General features: G+C 35.0%; 1 protein-coding gene across 17 annotated transcripts in view; it reads right to left on the reverse strand.

The window, feature by feature from the left end:
- Positions 1 to 20718, reverse strand: part of ROBO2 (roundabout guidance receptor 2) — an 893684-nt gene that overhangs the window by 78095 nt on the left and 794871 nt on the right. For all 17 annotated transcript variants that reach the window (XM_081952932.1, XM_081952940.1, XM_081952931.1 and 14 more), the window contains 4 exons: positions 18313 to 18394; positions 17053 to 17218; positions 16161 to 16327; positions 13318 to 13439 (listed from right to left, as the gene is read on the reverse strand). In XM_081952932.1, coding sequence (XP_081809058.1) covers positions 13318 to 13439; positions 16161 to 16327; positions 17053 to 17218; positions 18313 to 18394 — 537 coding nt within the window. The remainder of the gene's footprint in view (positions 1 to 13317; positions 13440 to 16160; positions 16328 to 17052; positions 17219 to 18312; positions 18395 to 20718) is intronic.

A 20718-nucleotide genomic window follows, 5' to 3' on the forward strand; every position in this document is an offset into this window, starting at 1 on the left:
TTGCCTAAGATGCCTGGCTGCCAGCAAGCATGGGCGCATGGGTGGGACGGCGGCGGAAGCTTACGCGGTGTGGCTGGTGTCTCTGGCAAGTTCGGAGACCTCGCAAGGCCTTTGCAAGGTCCCCGGACTTGCCTAAGATGCCTGGCCACCAGCAAGCACGGGCGCGGGGATGGCAGCGGGAGCTTACCTCCTAGGCGCCAGCCACGCCATGCAAACTACCGCCCATCGCCCCACAAGTCTGTGGAGGGGAGATCTGTCCACCAGCAAAGGACTTCCACTGAGACGCCCCGTGCAGGCGAAATAGCGAGTGAGCGAAGGAGGATCAGGCAGAGCACCGAGGCCCCTTTGCCTCCCTTTGCTCCCACTTCATCTTGATGAGGTTGCTGCAGCTGGCGGGTGCGGACAGACAGTGGTAGCCAGAGCAGCGGTGAGGTGGCCCAACGAGGGAGGGAGGGAGAAGCAGGCTGCCTGATCCTCCATCGCTTGCTTGCCCGGTCTGCCCCACTGCCGCTCTGGCTACCTCTGTCCATCCGCGCCAGGCAGTTGCGGCGACGTCATCAAGACGAAGTGGAAGTGAAGGGACCTTGGTGCCCTGCCTGAATCAGACAGGACACCGAGGCCCTTTCGCCTCACTTTGCGACTCAGACGAAGCGGTGACGGGGCCCTCTATCCTGGCCGGGCTCTTCTTAATGATGTCGCCACAGCTGCCGGGCGCAGATGGACGGAGGTATCCAGAACAGCACCGGGGTGGCCCGGGCGGCCGAGCGAGTGAGCGAGCGATGGAGGAAAGAGAGAGGAAAAAAGAGGTAGCAATTGGATACCTGTGGCCATTTTTCCCCACACTATTTTTTAATGTTTTTCCTGCCACAAAGGATCATGATTTCTTCATATAATGGTGGCAGTACTTCCTCTCACGTTGTTGAGTTCCTCATTTCCTAGCTCTTAAAATTTGGGACCTGCTATGTAGCTTTTGGCAAGAGAAGAATTACTTGTCCTCTGATCACAGAGAAAAGAGATGTGTTTGCACAGGATAAATATTCAATTGACTTTAGTACTTAAACAGTCTGATGAATCCTAAGGGAGATGCGAATGGGACCTAAATTTGAAAATTAGAGAGAGAGAGAGAGAGAGAGAGAGAGAGAGAGGGAGGGAGGGAGGGAGGGAGGGAGAGAGAGAGAGAGAGAGAGAGAGAGAGAGAGAGAGTGAGAGTGAGAGTGAGAGTGAGAGTGAGAGAGAGAGAGAGAGAGAGAGAGAGAGAGAAAGAAGTTTCTGGTTTTGAATGTTATCCTCCCTAGTGCTAGGGGAAAAAATAGAGGAACATTTGGATATACATTTTGAATTAACTTGGGAAGAAAATTGCTAAAATCACTTTAAGGGTTCATGCAGTAGCATTTCTTGTTGAATTAGCAGAGTAATATTTACAACAGCCAGCTAAGATAGTCTTATCTGTCTTATAATGTGCGTTGGTAGAGGACTTAGGCATAAGTGCAATATTTGCCTGTGATTATATAATAAATTCACAGATTATACATTTAAATTAGATGCTTTTCAATTCATGTTTAACCTATATTTGATGTATTCAATACATATATTCTGCGTTCAAAAGATGCTTTCCATAACTTATATGTATAGAATATTCTTGGTATTTATTGGAAGATCTATCACAACAGAAACAGCCTGAAAAATTAGAACTTCCCTATAGTAATGATTTTTCGTTAAGTCCCAAAAGGAAGAAATGGAAAAACCAAACACCATAGATTAATGGAATCTACCGTATTTAAACTAAAAATGGTTTCCTCAGAGTCAGTGACACTATATTGTCATCACAACCACTTTCTGTTGTTATTATTATCCGCATATTGACTCATTCTATGTGTTGTAAATCATGCAAAGTCTCTTTTTTCTGTGACCAAATAACATGTTATGGCTCTATATTTAATGCTTAGAGTTCACTTTTCCTTGATACATCACAGGTGGGAGTGATTTAGGGCTTTCTCTTTATGAAAACTGGGCAAATCTTTCTGTATTCTGATGAAACAAACAATCTGAATTAAAATCATACTCTTCCTCTCTCCAACCTGTTACAAACTTTAGGAGTAAAGTTATTATACTGTATGAACCAACAGAATTTTGTTGCTGTTGTTAAGCTCCTGGCTGTACCTGAACATGTTTGTGTGTAAGAAAGAGATCATTTTTGTTTAGTAGCAGCTGAGAAAAATAAAAAAAATCTACTTATGCCTCTACTCCATGCTGAAGATATGGCTACCTCCGTCCGTCCGCGCCCGGAAGCTGCAGCGACATCATCAAGATGAAGAGCGAGATGAGAAATTCTGGGAGTTGAAGTCCACAAGTCTTAAAGCTGTCAAGTTTGAACACCCCTGGGGGTTTTTTTTCCTAAAGGGTTAGGGGTGCAGGGTCTTGTAACTTGACTGCTTTAAGACTTGTGTGCTTCAGTGCCAGAGTTCCTGAGCCAACATGACTGGAGGAGGAATTCTGGGAGTTGAAGTCCACAAGTTTTAAAGCTGTCAAGTTTGAACACCCCTGGGTTTTTTTTCTAAAGGGTTAGAGGTGCAAGGGTCTTGTAACTTGATAGCTTTAAGACTTGCGTGCTTCAAATGCCAGAGTTTCTGAGACAACATTTTGTTTGCTGAGCAAGAGCGTTGTTAAGTGAGTTTCACCATATTTTACAAGTTGGCCATGCCCACCCAGTCACATGACTGCCAAGCCACTCCCACCCGGTCACATGGCTGGCAAGCCACTCCCACAAAGCAGGCCACACCTACAGAAGAGGTTCTAAAAATTTTGAAACCCACCACTGGTACAAAGATGGATGTGATGCTGTATTGATGCTGATCATAACTTGCATTCATTTCTGGTATGAGTCAAACTGTCTTTTTTCTAAATGCAATAGACTTTCCCATGTTAAAGTACAGTTCCTTGACAGCATTTTGCAGGTCTTTCAAAAGGCCCCAAATATATTGTGATATGTCTATGAAATCCAATATTACGAAGGAAAAGGCTACAATTCTGTCAGAATTATGTGTGTGTGTACATTTAGATTTAATTTTGCTAGAGGGAAGAAAATGTGACAAGAAAGTGTAAGCAATCAGTGCCATTATGGGAATAATAAGAGCAGAAGTAATAAAATATTTGTAAAAGATGAATATTTGATAAGATCGTTAAAATTTATAATTATGCTTTCAAAACTAATATGGTAAATCTTTTAAGAACTATACTAATGTTGTGTAGTGGAATAATATTTTTATATAGTAAATATAATATTTATGGTATCTAGAAATAAAAAGTGACAAGCTAATCAATCAATGGAATTAAAAGGTTTTATATGAATGAAAATCTAGCTGAGTGACAAAATTAAAAATGAAAAGATCCATATTTTGGCATCCTGAAGGAAGAGTATAGCCATGCATTTTTGCCTGTGAAACTGGAAGACCAATATAAAGTTTACTGATGAAAATAAAATTTAAAATTTGAATGAGAGGATAAAGTGGATGTCAAGGCTGCTAAATAATGCTGACCAGGATTGAGAGCAGTGAGCATGGTGTTGGCCATTAAGAAGTCTTTCTTATCTTTCCAGCAGAATTAACATCTGGTAGAAGTAAGTCATCCTCAAGCTGAACTACACTAGTGTACTTTGTTGGGATGAATTACTAATTACTTATAAATTTTGTATGTGAAGACAAAAATCATAAACCTATACTGTTGAAAATCTGTTGGGAATGAGGTTAAGATAAATGATTCCAGGTATAATTGTTGCTTCCCCCCACCCCACATCTACTATAAAGAGTCAAGAGAGTGTCCTGCAGGTAGTGGATTAATCTATCTAACAGTTTTGAAAGTTCAGTTTTGATAAAAGATTACAAAAGTATACTAATATGATACTAATACTATTAATATTTAACACCGTTTAGAGCGATAATCTGCAGCTAATTAACCAATGGTGAGGGAACAAATTGGTCAGATAAGAAACAGTAGACAGACCTGTGGTCACTTTTGAGTCAGCAATGCTTTCTCCCAAAAGACAGCCTGGAGGCAAAAAAATCTGATTGTACAAATGCTGTTTAATATATTTTTAAATTTACATATTTTATCCCGCCTTTATAATAAATAACTGAATATGGTGAACATACATATTTTCCCTATATCAATACCCCTGGGAGGTGGGTTGGACTGAGAAAGAGGGACTGGCCCAAGATCATTCAGCTGGCATTCATGCCTACGGAGTGATTAGAATTTACCGTTTCCTGGTTTCTAGCAGGGTGCCTTAAGCAGTAGTCCTGAACAAAAACAATAGCTGGCATGGCTATAAGTTTGAAGATCTTGAAGGAAACACAATTGGAAATCAATTGTGAAAAGGTAAAGAATAAATGGGGAATAAACTGAAAGAAAAAGACAAAGCCACTTTTTTTAAAAAAAAAAAGTGAAATAAGAAAAAGAACCCACTAATGCTATCTTTATTGTGATTGAAAATGAAGTGAAAGTATTTGTGTAATTATTAATCAGAATTATGTAATAGTCACATCCAGACTATCTGTAGGCACGTGATGGACTTTTAAATTCTGTTTTATCAATCACATTTTCCACAAAACAAAGTGTCTTTCATTCTTCACAGATTGCTGAGTTTATGAAAGCTTTTATTTACTTATTTATTTACTATTATATTGTTTGGGGCAATGTCAAGAATAAGCCCAGGGTTAGAGCTAAATCATCTTTCCAATATCAGTTACCTCTACTAAAATCTCTTTATACTCTTCATTAACTTTTTCAGTGAAGAATCAAGTTCGTATGACAAGAAAAACACATACAAACAAGAAACTAAAACCAGATTTATGAGATCTAGGCATAAATGCATTTAAACAAAACTGCCTTTGTTAAAAACCTTACAACATATGTTACAATATTAAGTTTGCATTTTATAAACTTCTCTAGATACACTTTAAGTGAATTTATGCTTTGAAAGGAGGACATAATTCACAATAATAGCTTGTTAATACAGAAAGAATCAAGCTGTGTTTTTCAGAAGAACATTAAGCAGCTGCTTTCAAATGAAAGAGTCTGTAAATCAGGACAAATTGTTTTTATACACATTTGAGTTTCATTAATTAAATGTTTTATGGACATAAGAATCTATGAACCTGGCAGTTATTATAAAGCACAATTCCTCTTCACTTTATATTGCAATAGAGGTGTTACATCAATGACAGAATAATAAGAGTTACCTTTTACCTACATAATATTTAGGTAATCGATGAAAGTTTGAAATTATGAAACATTCATGTGATATAATAGAGCAATGTAAATTATTAGTTCCAGAGTATTTATGCCTACAATATTTTATTTGTGCATAAAGAGAGATACAAATTTACAGATGGGAAATATAGTAGTATGATTAAAAGTATATCTGGCTTGCTTCTGAAACAGCTAAGTTTCAGGAAACAATGATCAGTAATTGGGTAGCCTTTTGTACATGAAATGATAAGCCCAACAGTTTTCATATACAGAGACAAACATTTTTGAAACTGTATAAATTACAATGAGTAATTATAGTTATTCTACTAACTAAAGAGGTGTTTGCCAATATAATTTGCCATAGAAATGTAAAAAAAAAACCATACCACATAATCTAATTTGATATATTACACTAAGAATCTGAGAAAGAAACAAGATAAATAAAAGCTTTTCTACCAGTGGTATATAAAGAAATAAAAGTGAGGTTTAATTGAAAGTAACCCGCCATGATGACCTGCAGTTTTCTGTACCAACCAAAGAATAATTAGACATGTATTTGAATCAAAACTCAAAGAAATGGAGCAGCAAGTGGTCACAGTTTGGCTGATGAAACAAGACAGCAGTTAACTTGATTTTAAAAAAAGAGCCATTACAAATAGAACTGACTGTACAAACTTCCAAAGCCAATGGTGGAGAGAAACAAATAGAAGCAATAGATTCTCTCCTCTAGAAATAAATAAACAAATAAATAAAAATTCAAGTCCTTATAGAAGAAATAGGCTTTAAATCTTCAGGAGATGTAGGAACATTGCAAAACGGCAACAGAATGGTAGGCCCCCTAAAGCACAGAGTGGTTTGTAATTATGTCCTGCAAAATATAAAGAAGAATATTGATGACTCACTACTGTGAGAAAGCAAAATAAATGTATGATGACAGGACCATCTGCTCATGAACCAACTCTTTGAGTTGCCAGAATCCTGGCAACAGAACAACCTTCAAAATGTATCACATCTATTGATATTCCTTCCCATTTATATATCTAGAGACAAGAATTAATGCAAACAACACCTACAACTGTATTATCATGAATCTTGAGCATTTACAAATAAACGTATAGGATGGCATAGTTCCTATAATCCTTCTTGTCTACTAAGAGCACCATAAAAACAAAACAAGAATATTTCAAGTGAATTACGAATGGTTGTGCAAATAGTGTTAATAGAATAAAATTGTTTTTGAAATCACAGTTTGAAGTACCTAGAGTGCGGTCATGAGAATAATAGACCTCAGAAAAAATGGTAAAAATATTTCAGAGCTTTAAAATAAATTTTGTGAAGATTGGAAACCAAAATTTAATAGCCAGTTAAATAACTGCATGCTGTTTAAAGGAGTGAAATATGGAAACATTGTATTACTAGGCTCATTAAATCACTCAATGAAAAATCAGAAAGAACTTTGACTCATAGAGCAAAAATAAAGCTGAGTATAGTCAAAGATATTTATTTTAAAAACATAATGAACTCAGAGCAATAGATTTCTAAGTAAAATGCTGTGCAAATGATGAGAAAAAGTACTGCAAATATGTGAAAGTTCCTAAAAATGAGACACTAAAAATATAATAGTGAACAATTACAATGAGGGGAAAAATGATAGCAGAAGATGGCAACGAGACCATAATAAAGGTTGATGAAGAAAAACACATTTAGAAGTCGGAAAAAGGAAAAGGACACCAAGAAAATGTACATAAAAGCTACAGTTCAGACTGACCGAATTTTGCAAAATATAGTAAAATAGAATTTGTATATCGGCTTCTCCATTAGGACAGCAACATGATAACAAAAATAAAAGTAAAATGACTTCACCATTATTTTGGTTCATCTTCTACAAAATTAGGAACATATTGGTGACCTTGGAGAACATATAAGATCTTTTCCTCAAGAGACTAACCCTCAGTCTAATTATCTTTGAGGGATGCCTAATCAGTCTAATCATCTCTGGGGGACATGGGTTATTAAGAAGTGAGATAGATAGACAAATAAATAAATAACAAATTTAAGTTTACGATGATTGATGAGAAATTAGTAGGGCTCCAGTTAAAAAGAATCTGGATGAAATGGATAATTAGTAACCCTTCCAATCTATAGTCAGGCCTGTTATAGTATTGGTTTTGTAGATGATCTGTGACAACATTTAGAAAGGTTTAATTCACCCATCCTTGCTTAGTTTGATCTTGGTTGCATTCAATATCATAAATTCTTATATCCTTTAGGAAGAACTGTAAGAGTTTAAAAGGGAGGGCACTGTTTCACCTTCTCAATGTTACTTTCCACTTGAGCAAGGTGTATCCTTTCCTCTCTTTTTAGAAAATAACTCTGAATCTTTACCCCCAGAGTTCATAGTGGAAGGTACAATTTAATCAGAAGCAGCTGATCCAGGAAGTTCAATTTTATCCAAAGGACATGTGATTTTTTTTAAAAAAAATAATGTTTATTGGCATAAGTCATTATTCTATTGTGAAATATCTAGAATCACAAAAGCAGTATAGAAACTAATGTATAATTAATAATTTATATCCTGATTTGTTCCCTGATTTTTAGTCTTTTCTACTTTACTGCTCTCTGGACAGTAAAAATATATTAAAACAACCCTTTACTATGTACATCACAGTCTTCCACCACAATAGAAGATAATTGTATACATGTTGTTGTTTCCCCAAAGCCTGAGTCTTGTAATTAAACTCTGCTTGCATTTCCTCTTCAAGTCACATTGTAGTCCAAGAATCTGTTTTCGGGACCAGAAATAAAAAAGCTTATGAAAAACAATCTAATTTCCAAAACAAATCCTCTCCAGTTTTCTCATTTCTCCTTGCCAAAGGTTACTTCACAAATATTTATTGTTTGGTTTGACATTCAAGGGATAAAACAAACGAGATGGAAATCTCTCCCCCCTAGTACTACTAGTACTCCCAGGTATTACACTCTTTTGTGACAACACAGACTGAGAAATTTAAAGGGAAGGAAAAGAAGTTTCAAAATATGAGTTTAGAATGATATAATGTAGTGCCAAAGAGGAAAAAAGTAACTAATTCCTTTTTGCCATTCTCCATAAAATTAGCAAAACAATTTAGCCGGCAATATTTTATATTGTTCTTTATAAACTATTGCTGAACATTCAGATTTTAGGGTATTCTGATTTAGCTATTGCAATGCATACATGTAAGTGAGATGGGATTTACATGTGATGTAAATGTAATAAAATACTATTTCCCTTATGACCCTTATGGCAAATGCCCACAATCTTACATTTTGAAAGAATGATTTGGATGAGGGAATAAATGGGGAACTCATCAAATTTGCAGATGACACCAAGCTGGCAGGAATACCCAACACTCCAGAAGATAGGCTAAAGATACAGAAGGATCTTGACAAACTTGAACACTGGACACTATCTAATAAAATGAAATTCAATGGTGAAAAGAGTAAGGTTCTACATTTAGGCAACAAAACCGAAATGCACAGGTACAGAATAGGTGGTACCTTGCTCAATAGTAGTAACTGTGAAAGGGATCTTGGAGTCTAGTCGACAACCATTTAAATATGAGCCAGCAGTGTGCAGCAGCTGCCAAAAAAGCCAACACAGTTCTAGGCTGCATCAACAGAGGGATAGAATTAAGATCACGTGAAGTGTTAATACCACTTTATAATGCCTTGGTAAGGCCACACTTGGAATACTGCATTCAGTTTTGGTCGCCACGATGTAGAAAAGATGTGGAGACTCTACAAAGAGTGCAGAGTAGAGCAACAAAGATGATTAGGGGACTGGAGACTAAAACATATGAAGAACGGTTGTAGGAACTGGTTATGTCTAGTTTAATAGAAAGAAGGACTAGGGGAGACATGATATCAGTGTTCCAATATCTCAGGGGTTGCCCCAAAGAAGAGGGAGTCAAACTATTCTCCAAACCAACTGAGGGTAGAAGCAATGGGTGGAAACTAATCAAGGAGAGAAGCAACTTAGAACTGAGGAGAAACTTCCTGACAGTTAGAACAATTAATTAGTGGAACAAGTTGCCTCCAGAAGTTGTGAAAGCCCCAACACTGGAAGTCTTTAAGAAGATGTTGGATAGCCATTTGTCTGAAACGGTATAGGGTTTCTGCCTAGGCAGGGGGTTAGACTAGAAGACCTCCAAGGTCCCTTCCAACTCTGCTATTGTACTGTATTGTATTGTAACTGCTTGCTACTCTGACACTGAGTGTAGATTAGTCCTTCCTTTAGCTATCAGAGATCAGGCATACTGGGACCCATCCTATCCCTCAGGAGAGAGCACGTTACACCCATAGTATAGTAATACCAATAGCACTTAGTCTTATATACCACTTCATAGTGCTTTACAGTCTTCTCTAAGTGGTTTACAGAGTTAGCATATTGCCCCCAACAATCTGGGTCCTCATTTTACCTCATTTAGGCTGCAATACTGTATTCTAACCACTGTGCCACCACAGCTCTTGGTATAGGTAAGATTTGGTTGGAACTGATGATATACTTAGAAATAGAAAGTTTTGCCCTTAATAAAACCAAAGGGTAAATTTGAAATAGTTTATGGACTGATGCAGACGAGCATGCTTTATAAGAAAAGAGAGAAAAGCATGGAAAGGTATACTGAATAGTGCTGGAATAAATATAGATTTATACCGTATAAATGGTATAATATACAGCTTGGTTTTTTGTTCTTTTTCTTGTCTCATGTAAGTTAGTATTTAGATGATAGCTAGATGATAGAAAAAGCCTGGGTGATTATCAGGATAGGAAGAAAAGAATATGTGATGAACTGTACATATGTCAGAAAGACCGGGGTGGGGGGGGGCGGGAGGGGGGGGGAGAGAACTAAAAACAAAACTACAAGTAGAAATTTCACTATTAACTTTGATAAATCTAAAAATAATGAATGTAACAGTAAATTTATTATTTTAAATTTATTATTTAAAAATAAATCAGCGATCTCCTTTTTCTGACAGGATTAAAAATGCTAGTAACTTGCCTCATGAATTATAGTGGACAGTTTGCATGAGATTCAACCTCTTCATTTTAACATATGCAATTTCTATATGAGAGATAGAAGTTGTTGCCCTGATGGGTAACACATTGATTTAAGCCAGAGAAAAAACCATCCCTATATGAAGCATGCATGCTCTTAAAGGGGGGAAAAAAACAGAACTTGGGAGAGTTCGGGGTGAGGGGATGATTCTACTATAATACAATTCTGCTAGGTTTTTATTGAAGCTGATATTGATGGACCACCATATACCAGATCTTGATCTATTTGAGCTCTCAGAATGGATTCAGGTGTATCATGTAAAGAGATGCATCCCAAAACTAATCACATTAAACATTGAAGGCTGAGTGAGGGATACAGTGTTCTTTTTAAAGAAATTTTGACTGTATGCAATGAAAGATTGAATCTTCTTATAATACATAACTGAGTTCCATAAAGCAATGTTCTCAGAATGTTGGCCTTGCATAAAGGCAGATGGAACAAAATTATTCTTAAGCCAGCTTGCAAATTTTATAATTGTGGCTACCCATTTCTGTCCTCAATGAATTAATAATGCTATTAAATTTATTTTGTAAAACAAATTGATGTAGCAGTATATACTGTCCAAGATATGCCAGTCAGACACATATAAAATGTGTATTTTTTATTTCACGTATTGTTTCTGACAAGCTGAATACAGAAGGATGAAGCATACAAGACAGCCAAAAAGCATCACTAATGATGCCCAGCATGAAAATATAACTATCATTGCATTTTATTGAATAGAGGTTGTAGTGGAAAATTGATCTCAAAGTTATAAATGCTTTTCTAAGGCTTTGTTACTCTATCAAAGGATGAAGTTATAAAGAAAGAATAAATTATGTTTTGAAGTCCAAGTACTGTATTTCTTTCAGTTAAATATAATCTGCTTACCAATTCACTGAAACTAACACTTGCAGCAAATGATAAAATGTGCTGCAGTAAGAACTCTAGAAAGCAGTTTACCAATTGTCTTATATCTGCCAAGTTATAGGTGTCATAATTAATTAATTAATTTTACAAATTTAGATGATCGCCCATCTTAACTACTACAATTCTGGGTGAACAAAATGATATAAATACAAAAGCACAATAAACAAATGGAACCCATTAAAAAATTATGCTAGGCCTCTTATTAATCTGTCTAACAACATAAGAAAAGATGTCATGCCAGGGTCTAACTAACATGCAATATCCATTTATATTACATTAAAATAAGATAAGTTCAAAACACCAAAGAAAACCACAGCATTAAATCCAGCTACAAAAAAACAATAAAATGATGGCCAACATTAAAATATACTGGATCAATTGAGTTGCAAAATGAAATTGTGCAAACAGACTCTGCAACGGCTGCCACCTGCTGTCCCAGAAAGAGTTATGTGTCCCAAAAGATCCCTAAATTATATAAGGGTAAATGTAAAAGTTTCCCCTATCAAGTTGTGTCCAACTCTAGGGGCACTGCTCATCTCAGTTTCCTAGGCAAGGGAGCCAGCATTGTCCAAAGACACTAACTTGGTCATGTGGCCAATATACTGGGGTGCATAGAACTCTGTTACCTTCCCATTGAAGTGGTACATATTTATCTGCTCACATTTGCATGCTTTGGAACTGCTAGGTGGGCAGGAGATGGGGCAAATGAGAGTGCAGCCCTTTGTATGGCGCTTGGGTCTTAAATATGAGCTTGGGTTTTGAATATTCATGTTAAAGCATATGAGATGGGCAGATATCCTAGGGTGCAGATGCTGCTTTCCAGTTGTTTTTAACCACTGAGCCATCATGCTCCTCTTGTATTGTATACTGAATCCAAATGTAATAGTGCAACCTCATTCAGACTAAAGGATGAAATCTCTCCGATGGAATGCAAAACCTACAATTACTTGATTTTGGTAGGATTGAGCCAAACCCTATTCTTTCTCATTCAGACTAACACTGCGTCCAAACATTGGAACAGAACTTCATTTGTGCATTCAAAATCAGACATGTACAACCTCATGTCAACAAATGACCTTTCCTTGTGGCTTTGTATATATATAAAAAAAAAGAGGAGACAGACCTCTTGAAAAATAGGGGTCAAGGATTAGACTGCTCTCTCCCACCAACATTGACTGGAAATGCCCTGAAGGAACAGGGCTCTCAATTCCCAAGCCTGTAATAGGGTCCAGAAATATATCATATTGATAGAATTGAAGGCTGTCAAGAAGTCAATGATACAGTATCACATTCAAGATCCACCACAGGTCATCTACAAGCAGAATCAAAACTGCCTTATATATGTATCTTAGCCTCAAACCTAATTAGGAGGAGTCTAGATGATCCAATTTATAAGAGGTCCAGGAAGAGGAGGAGAGAGAAAAAAGTATAATTGGAAAAAAAAACCTGGTTTTTTGTTTCCTGTATCAAAATCATATAAAAAATAAACTGTGTATAGCTAAGATCTAAAGACTGAATATGAATAAATAGAATAGCAAAATTTCTGTGTAAGAAGAAATGTTTTTTAAAAAATAGGATTAAATAAGTTTTTTTTTTGTTCCCACAGTTATGAAATGATTCCTGGGTATGTATGTATGTATGTATGTATGTATGTATGTATGTATGTATCTATCTATCTATCTATCTATCTATCTATCTATCTATCTATCTATCTATCTATCTATCAATCATCTATCTATCTATCTATCTATCTATCTATCTAACTAACTAACTAACTAACTAACTAACTAACTAACTAACTATCTATCAAGGACGTAAAGAGAATAGAAAATGGGAGTAGTATTTTCTGCCATCTACCTAATTAATTGTCTAAAAATAAAATGAATTCTCAGAGAATGATATTCAAGACTCTAAAACAGACTTCCAGTCCAGAGAAAACCCATAGAGTTTAATTGTAAATAAAGTAAATATAAAAATATCACGGTACCATTCCAATTACTGGTTAGAATAAGGAAAACATTAAGAACAATCAGGCATTTTACTATACATTTTTCGAATGTCTTACCGTCCAGGTCACTTGAATTGTTGTAGGGGTAAGCACAACAGGATTATGTAGTCGCACAATTACATCACCGAGCTCTTTTTGGACTTGTCTGTGATCCACTCCTTGTGCTGGTGGACTAATATCTGCCAGGTCAAACATATTGGTGTGCATCAATAAGTTATTATCTTACTAAGGAGAGTCAATTAAATCAATTTATTATGATGATTGAAAGCATAATAAACTTCTCTAAATGATTTTACTGAAATTAGTTTATTGTCAAACAATGTAGTAGTGGGATTGGATTCTGGTCCAGATAGAACACTTGTGGATTTATATAGTAGCAGTATTTTTATAAGATATAAATTTATTTTAATAAATGCTACACATATATTTTTCAAATAGTATTGAAATGTCCACTGAGGAAACAGCAGCCACATCACTATAAAAGAATGCCTTCAAACCCTACTCCCTGCAGGCAGTCAGCCAGATACTATTGTGAACATTTTGAAAGCCACCAAGGTCCTATAAATGTCATGAGTTCAACTCATGACATTTGTTCTAAAAAGTTCTATAACAGGTAATCTTAGATTGTGATCAATGCAATCTCAGTCCCATAAGAAGACCTGAATCCTTACTGAATAGTGTCCAGATAGCCAGCTTTTTCTAAGATGTTGTGAGACATTCCTAGCCTATATATACAGTGGTACCTTGGTATTCATCATTAATTGGTTCCAGCAGGTGCAGTGAGTACCAAAAACGATGAGTACCAAACAATTGTTTCCCATTAGGAATAATGTAGTGAGTCACAGGACAGCCGATATTGACAAATTCTAGCTTGTGCATGAATATCAAACAAACTATGAGTACCAAGACAAAATTTTCATATCAGTATGCATTGAGTATCAAATTTGATAAGTTTAAAGCAGTTGAGTACCAATATATAACTGTATAACAGTATAAGGATCTCAAATAATTATATGCAAATGTGGGTCTCCAGGTATTTGTTAACTTCTATAATTGATTAGTTATTCTTCAGTTATGGAAACTGAACTCGTACACACATGTTATGCAACCATTGTACAAAGTCCTTGTGTTCCTGTAACAATATTCTGCACAAAAACATAGCATAAATATTTTACCCAATGATTATTGGTAGTAGTGCTATCCAGGTGATAGCTATACGGTTTTAGAAGTTACAATAAAATATATTTCAACTTAGATAGATGAACATGAATGTGTGTGTGTGTGTGTGTGTGTGTGTGTGTGTACGTATGTAAGTTTTCGTAGATTTTCACAGGTGTAGGTATGCTGGTCTTGTTGTATTCGGGTCTTTTCCCGTGTAAGATTGAGATTGTCTTGGCAACGTTTCAGCGAGGTCTCACTCGCCATCTTCAGGCTAGTGTTTTTGGCTTAAAGTGTGGCCGGAGCTGCTATAGAAATATTTAAAAATTAATAGACATTTTTGAAATGGTCAGGCAGATTTAAATTCCTAAGAATTGCTAATAAGGAATATTCCTTTCAGGAGGATATTGATAAAAGTATTTTCTATCAGTATAACTGCTTTTTCATAGGATATTGTGCTTAGGTTACCTGTGTCGCCAAGTCATATGGGTCATCATATGGAGCCACAGTCAACTTTGCGTTGGCTTATATTTCACCTCTTTATACATAATGTTTTTATTAGATTAGTTTCAAAAGGCTGTATCACACTGACAATGTTTGAGTAAAGCAATGCTTTAAAGCTGCTTTAGAAAGCAACAGAAGTCTCCATTTCTATGAAGAGTAAAGTGAAATTGCATGATATTCTGGCTGCTACTTTTGGTAACAGAAGAGATTTCTGTGCAAATGTCGTCCAAATTTTTTTCCACCTGTATGTTCCTTCTTTTTCAAGTTTTATTTTTTAGGATCACTCATTCGGTGATCCTAAATATATATGGATCCTATCTAACATAGTGAAATTAAATATAGCGAAAAGTAAAGTCTTACACTTAGGAAAGAAAAATCAAAAGTACACATAAAGACTGGGTGACACCAGGCTTAAGAGCAGTAACTGTGAGAGGGATCTTAGAGTCTTAGTGGACAACCAATTAAGTATGAGTCAACAGTGTGCAGTGACAGCCAAAAAAGCCAATGCAACCCTAAGTTGCATTAACAGAGGGATACAGTCAAGATCAAATGAGGTACTAATACTAATACTAAATACTAAAGCCCTAGTAAGACCACAGCTAGAGTACTGCATCCAGTTTTTGCCACCACACTATAAAAAAGATGTTGAGACTCTAGAAAGAGTGCAGAGAAGAGCAACCAAGATGATTTGGGGACTGGAGGCTAAAACATACAATGAACAGTTGCAGGAACTGGACATGGCTAGTCTAGTGAAGAGAAGGACCAGGGGAGACATGATAGCAGTGTTCCAATATTTGAGGGGCTGTCACAGAGAAGAGGGGGTCAAACTATTTTACAAAGCACCTGAAGGCCAAACAAGGAATAATGGATGGAAACTGAACAAGGAAAGATTCAACCTAGAAATGAGAAATTTTCTGACAGTGTGAACAATCAACCAATGGAACAACTTGTCTTCAGAAGTTGTGGGAGCTTCATCACTGGAAGCTTTCAAGAAGAGACTGGACTGCCATCTGTCAAAAATTGTGTAGGGTCTGCTTGGGCGGGGCGTTGGACTAGATGACCTATAAGGTCCCTTCCAACTCTGTTAATCTGTATCTGTATGCACTACTCTGTACACATACTGTATTACATATACACTCCAGGGTTATACATTCACATATAATATTTCTGCATTTTCATATGCATTGCATATTATATTTAACTTCAAATAGGGTGCCTGAGAAATAAATTCAAGTTACCTTGTGTTCGGACAGGATCTGACATGGTGCTGGGATCACTCAACCCTTGTGAATTGATAGCTCTCACCATAAACAGGTAGATGGTATTTGGACGGAGTCCTCTCACAGTGTAAGGAATTGTTCTAACATGATTAGCCACTGTTTGCCAGCTATTGCTCACCAACTGGCTGAAATGAAAATGAATTGGAATACTATAGCTAAAATGACATACCTTAAAAAATAGTCAAGGATATGTTTCTATTTGCTGTTAAAGACATCATATAATGTGCTATCAAGACCAACAGAAACTATGATAGATTCTAAATCAATTAAAAGCACAAAACTCCTAATATATGATTGATTATGTAGCATCACATTGTTGTCAACTCTTAGTGACCATATAGATTGATTGCTTCATGATGACCTCTCTCCAATCTGGTCCTTCAATCATAGAAAAGTCCATCTTGGTAAATCTTATCAGGTAACGCAAGAAGGTTAGGTAAACAGGAGATAGCTCTCTCTATACTCAGTCCACATCATCAATAAATAAATTTAAAAGAATAAAAAAAGATAAGTGATTATTGAGGTATCAGTCCTATAATCCAACACTAGATTTGATTGATACTGGCAAAGAATACTGAAAAATGGTTACATTAAGACCCCTATTTATTCTTCATCCCTTATCAACATGTTGATAAATTACATTTTAAAGATTTTTATAGTTTTACCCTTATAAACGCATATGAAATGTTTATATCAAATGTTTGAAACATTTTAAAACTATGTAAAACAAAATATAATTTCATTACATTAAAAGCACCCATGATTTTAAATTTCTGACATTAGCTAAGACTTTGGAATGAATTTCGTTCAAAAATGCAAAGGATCATAACAGTAATACGTTTTAACCTACCTAAAAGCTTCAATGATATATGCACTTGTTGGTAAGTTCCCAGGTGTGCCTGGCTGCCAAGACAAGGTGACACTGTTCTTAGTGACATCAGTGACCTGAGGTTTGGATGGTGGTCCAGGAAGATCATTTAAATCATAATTTTTGCTAACTGCTGCTCCCCCAAATTCTACAGGATGCAAATTGGTTATATTTTACATGTTTATAGTTGTTTACTAAAGGATGATTAAAATATCTATTTTAAATAATTTTGTAGTTATATAAGTGCTTTAAACTGATACACAACATATTAAAAATAAGTAATTTGCAGGTATAACATATTTTATCATTTCATTTCATTATCATTCAATATAGTAACAAGTGAAACAAGAGCGAAAGAAAAAGCTATTCCAACTACTTCTGTTTATAGGAACATTTTTCTCATATAATGAGAGAGTCATCTAAATTAGGAGTAGAAAACATGTTTAAAACAATATTTTTTCCTTCTATGCTTGTCTGGGGATATCAGGATTAAAACAGCACTTAGATGGATGGGACTAACTTTTTTGATCCATATTTTCCTGCTTTGGGTAAATCTTAACGGGGAAAGCATCAACTATTCATAATAGGAAAATGGAACTGATTAGAGGATAGACTTTATATGTTCTACTGAACATGAAGCATTTTGTCCTTAAACCATCTCCCTTCAAACTTCCCCAAAGTGAAAAAAATATGGATGCATCAGCTCATATTGCAAAATGATTTTACATGTGTGTGATGATGTGAAATAAATTCAGTGACTTACGCATTTGCATTAGATATTGTGATATTAGTATATAACTGCATCTTTGGGAATGATGACATAATCCCACATATATTGCTATGTTGATGTCACTTTGGTCTGTTATGGACACCATTGTCTCTGGACTTAATATTTCCTTCTGTGCATACAATTTTTAGGAGGGAAAATATGAAGTTTCTCAATATACTGAAGGGCCACAAAGGCTATTATAGACAGTGCTTTTAGCTTGCTGACCTGTCTATGGAGTTCTGAATTAACTTTTGCCAATACAATAGCTTCTACCACTGGGTCTTGAAGCTAGAAAGCTAGAGGGGGAGTAGAAAATGGGAAAGTTTCATTATATGTGTAGAACACCTGTGCAATATTAAATTTTGCATTTAACAAAAAACTTTAATAAGAATCAATGATAAAGTATTGACTGTCCTGATTTCATTGTAGTACATTTTTGTTTTGGTTTTCTGTATTATGTAGATATAACTTACCTGAAACATCCAATACAGCACTCCAAGATGTTTCCCCACTTGAACTTGTGGCAACACAAGTGTATGTGCCCATGTCAGATATCTAAAGACATAGAAATAAGAAATACCAATCCTTTGCTTAAAATATTCATTTAATGTTTTAAATATTTTTGTAGTGAACTAAGAGGGTAGCATGATTCAGAATTATTATAAAGTGGAATACAATATTTCACAAAAAATAATTATGCATTTCATTTAGGAAATTTAAATAATTCCTTAATTTTATTTGATATATTTTCACATTTCCATCCCAAGTTATGTCCCACATAACTACTATCACTAGCTTAAAGTTAAAATTTTAAAGGGAAATAATATAATACTTTTTTGAAATAAAATATAATTAAGAAAGACAGCAATAAAAGTGTAGACATCTACATGTGCTCGCTAATTGTTGGGAAACCATGACTATTCAAGTATATTGTTAATCTAGGTCCATATAACACACACATTCATTTCCTTTTAACTGTGTGAGAGCAAATTGCTTATTCAAATAATTGTATTTCTGAATTATATAATTGCTTTTATACATGATTATTTAAGCAAATATATAGCTCACCACAGCTGAAGTTACAACTGGGGGCATACGGTATATAGCATATTCCTCAGTGTATGCATTTGATATAAATTATAAACAGTATAACAATTCACACAATACCAATTAAACAGAATATGTATGTATATATGTACCCTAAACAGGATGGATGGATGGATGGACGGTTGGACAGACAGACAGACAATCTTCTACTGCAATATTATACATTTGTTAAATTATCTTCCCTATAAAATTTAATTTAAATCTATTATCTTCATACAAAAATTGTTCTCAATTTGTTGAATAGACCAGAGAAACAACAGATTCATCATTCTTCCATTGACTGGTCTAAGTGTGATAAGAGTTTCTGCTAATCAAATAAATCAGTCCTTAGAAATAGTTATCTTTTGAAGCATATTCTAATTTGTTTCTGTTCCACTTTGAATAAGTCATTTATAATTCCTATCATTAATCCATATATTAATTATCAGTGTTAATACTGTTTGCTTCACCTATTTTCAAAGTTTAATCTAATATTTTATACTTATTCCTTCAAAATAAAAAGTGGCAAGTAACAGCATTATTCTAGCAAGGAAACTATTTGGCTTCTCTCTGAAGGCTTTTCAGTTCTATAATAATGGAGCTAATACTGCAAAGTTGCCACATGTATGTATACGTAGAAGAAGAGACGACACAATGCTGCCTTTATGTTTAGGTGACATGTGCTAATATTGATTTGTTGTTTAATTGTTGCTACTCAGTTGCTTGATTCATTTATCACCTAATCCAATATTACTGAAGAGTTCAACGAAATATATTGAAATATTATATTAAAAATATATTTTTATTTGAGTAGCATAAATTTATTGTAAATATTATATTGAAATATTAAACATCTTTTACCTAAAGTTCATATTTAAAATATAGGTGATATTTCATTATAGTAAAATATAATGTAAAAATCTGTATTTTCACCAACGTACTGCATTTGAGGTAAGTTTTGATATACAAAATAGAAAAGAAATAGTAACGCTTAATAAAATAGTGTAGGTAGAACAATAAAGGCAAGAAATATAACTCAAGTTAATTTATACCATTTCATAGTTCTCAATCATTGCTCCTACTGTGTTCATATATTGATTCACATTTGCTGCATTTGGTTTTTCATTCCTCTCTTCTTTCAAATGCTTATCTTATGATTCATATCTTTGTCTTTCTGAGCTATAAATGTAAGTTCCTTTTCGCATATTGTTACTCTCTTTTCTAGTTGGTCCACTTTTATTCATCACCCACCCATTATTGATCCCATCTCTACTTGTTTTATTATGCACACTTAAATTCCTTCTTCTCATTTACCTTTATGTTTCTTCTGCAATACTCATTTTTGTAATAACAAAGTGGACAGACTCAAACTAATGAACAGCCATTTTTATTTCTTTTGATATTCAATCTCTACAGCAGACAAGGTTCAGTTTAACACATTTATCAGCAGATCACATTTTAATTTCCCCCTTTTATTTACTTAATATCTATTTTAAAGTACACAAACTAGTCTATGCTTTAATATTTTGTAATTTATGAGTATGTAGTAATTGTCCACACCATTTCCTCTGTCAGTCACAAATATTATGGTATTGATTAATTAATATTCAGATTTATATCATCCATTAAACCATATCATTAATTTAACATTTGGTAGAAATAAGTTCTCTATAAACACAAAATATCATCTAATTCTCAAATAAACATACTCTGAAGTCTCCAAGAGCATATGCCTTTAGCATCAACAGAAACTGTCCTATTTTTATTTTAATGTATTAAAAAACAAAATAATC

This window comes from Natrix helvetica (genome assembly GCF_964273705.1).
Source record: "Natrix helvetica genome assembly, chromosome: 4".
In the NCBI taxonomy this organism is placed as follows: Eukaryota; Metazoa; Chordata; class Lepidosauria; order Squamata; family Natricidae; genus Natrix; species Natrix helvetica.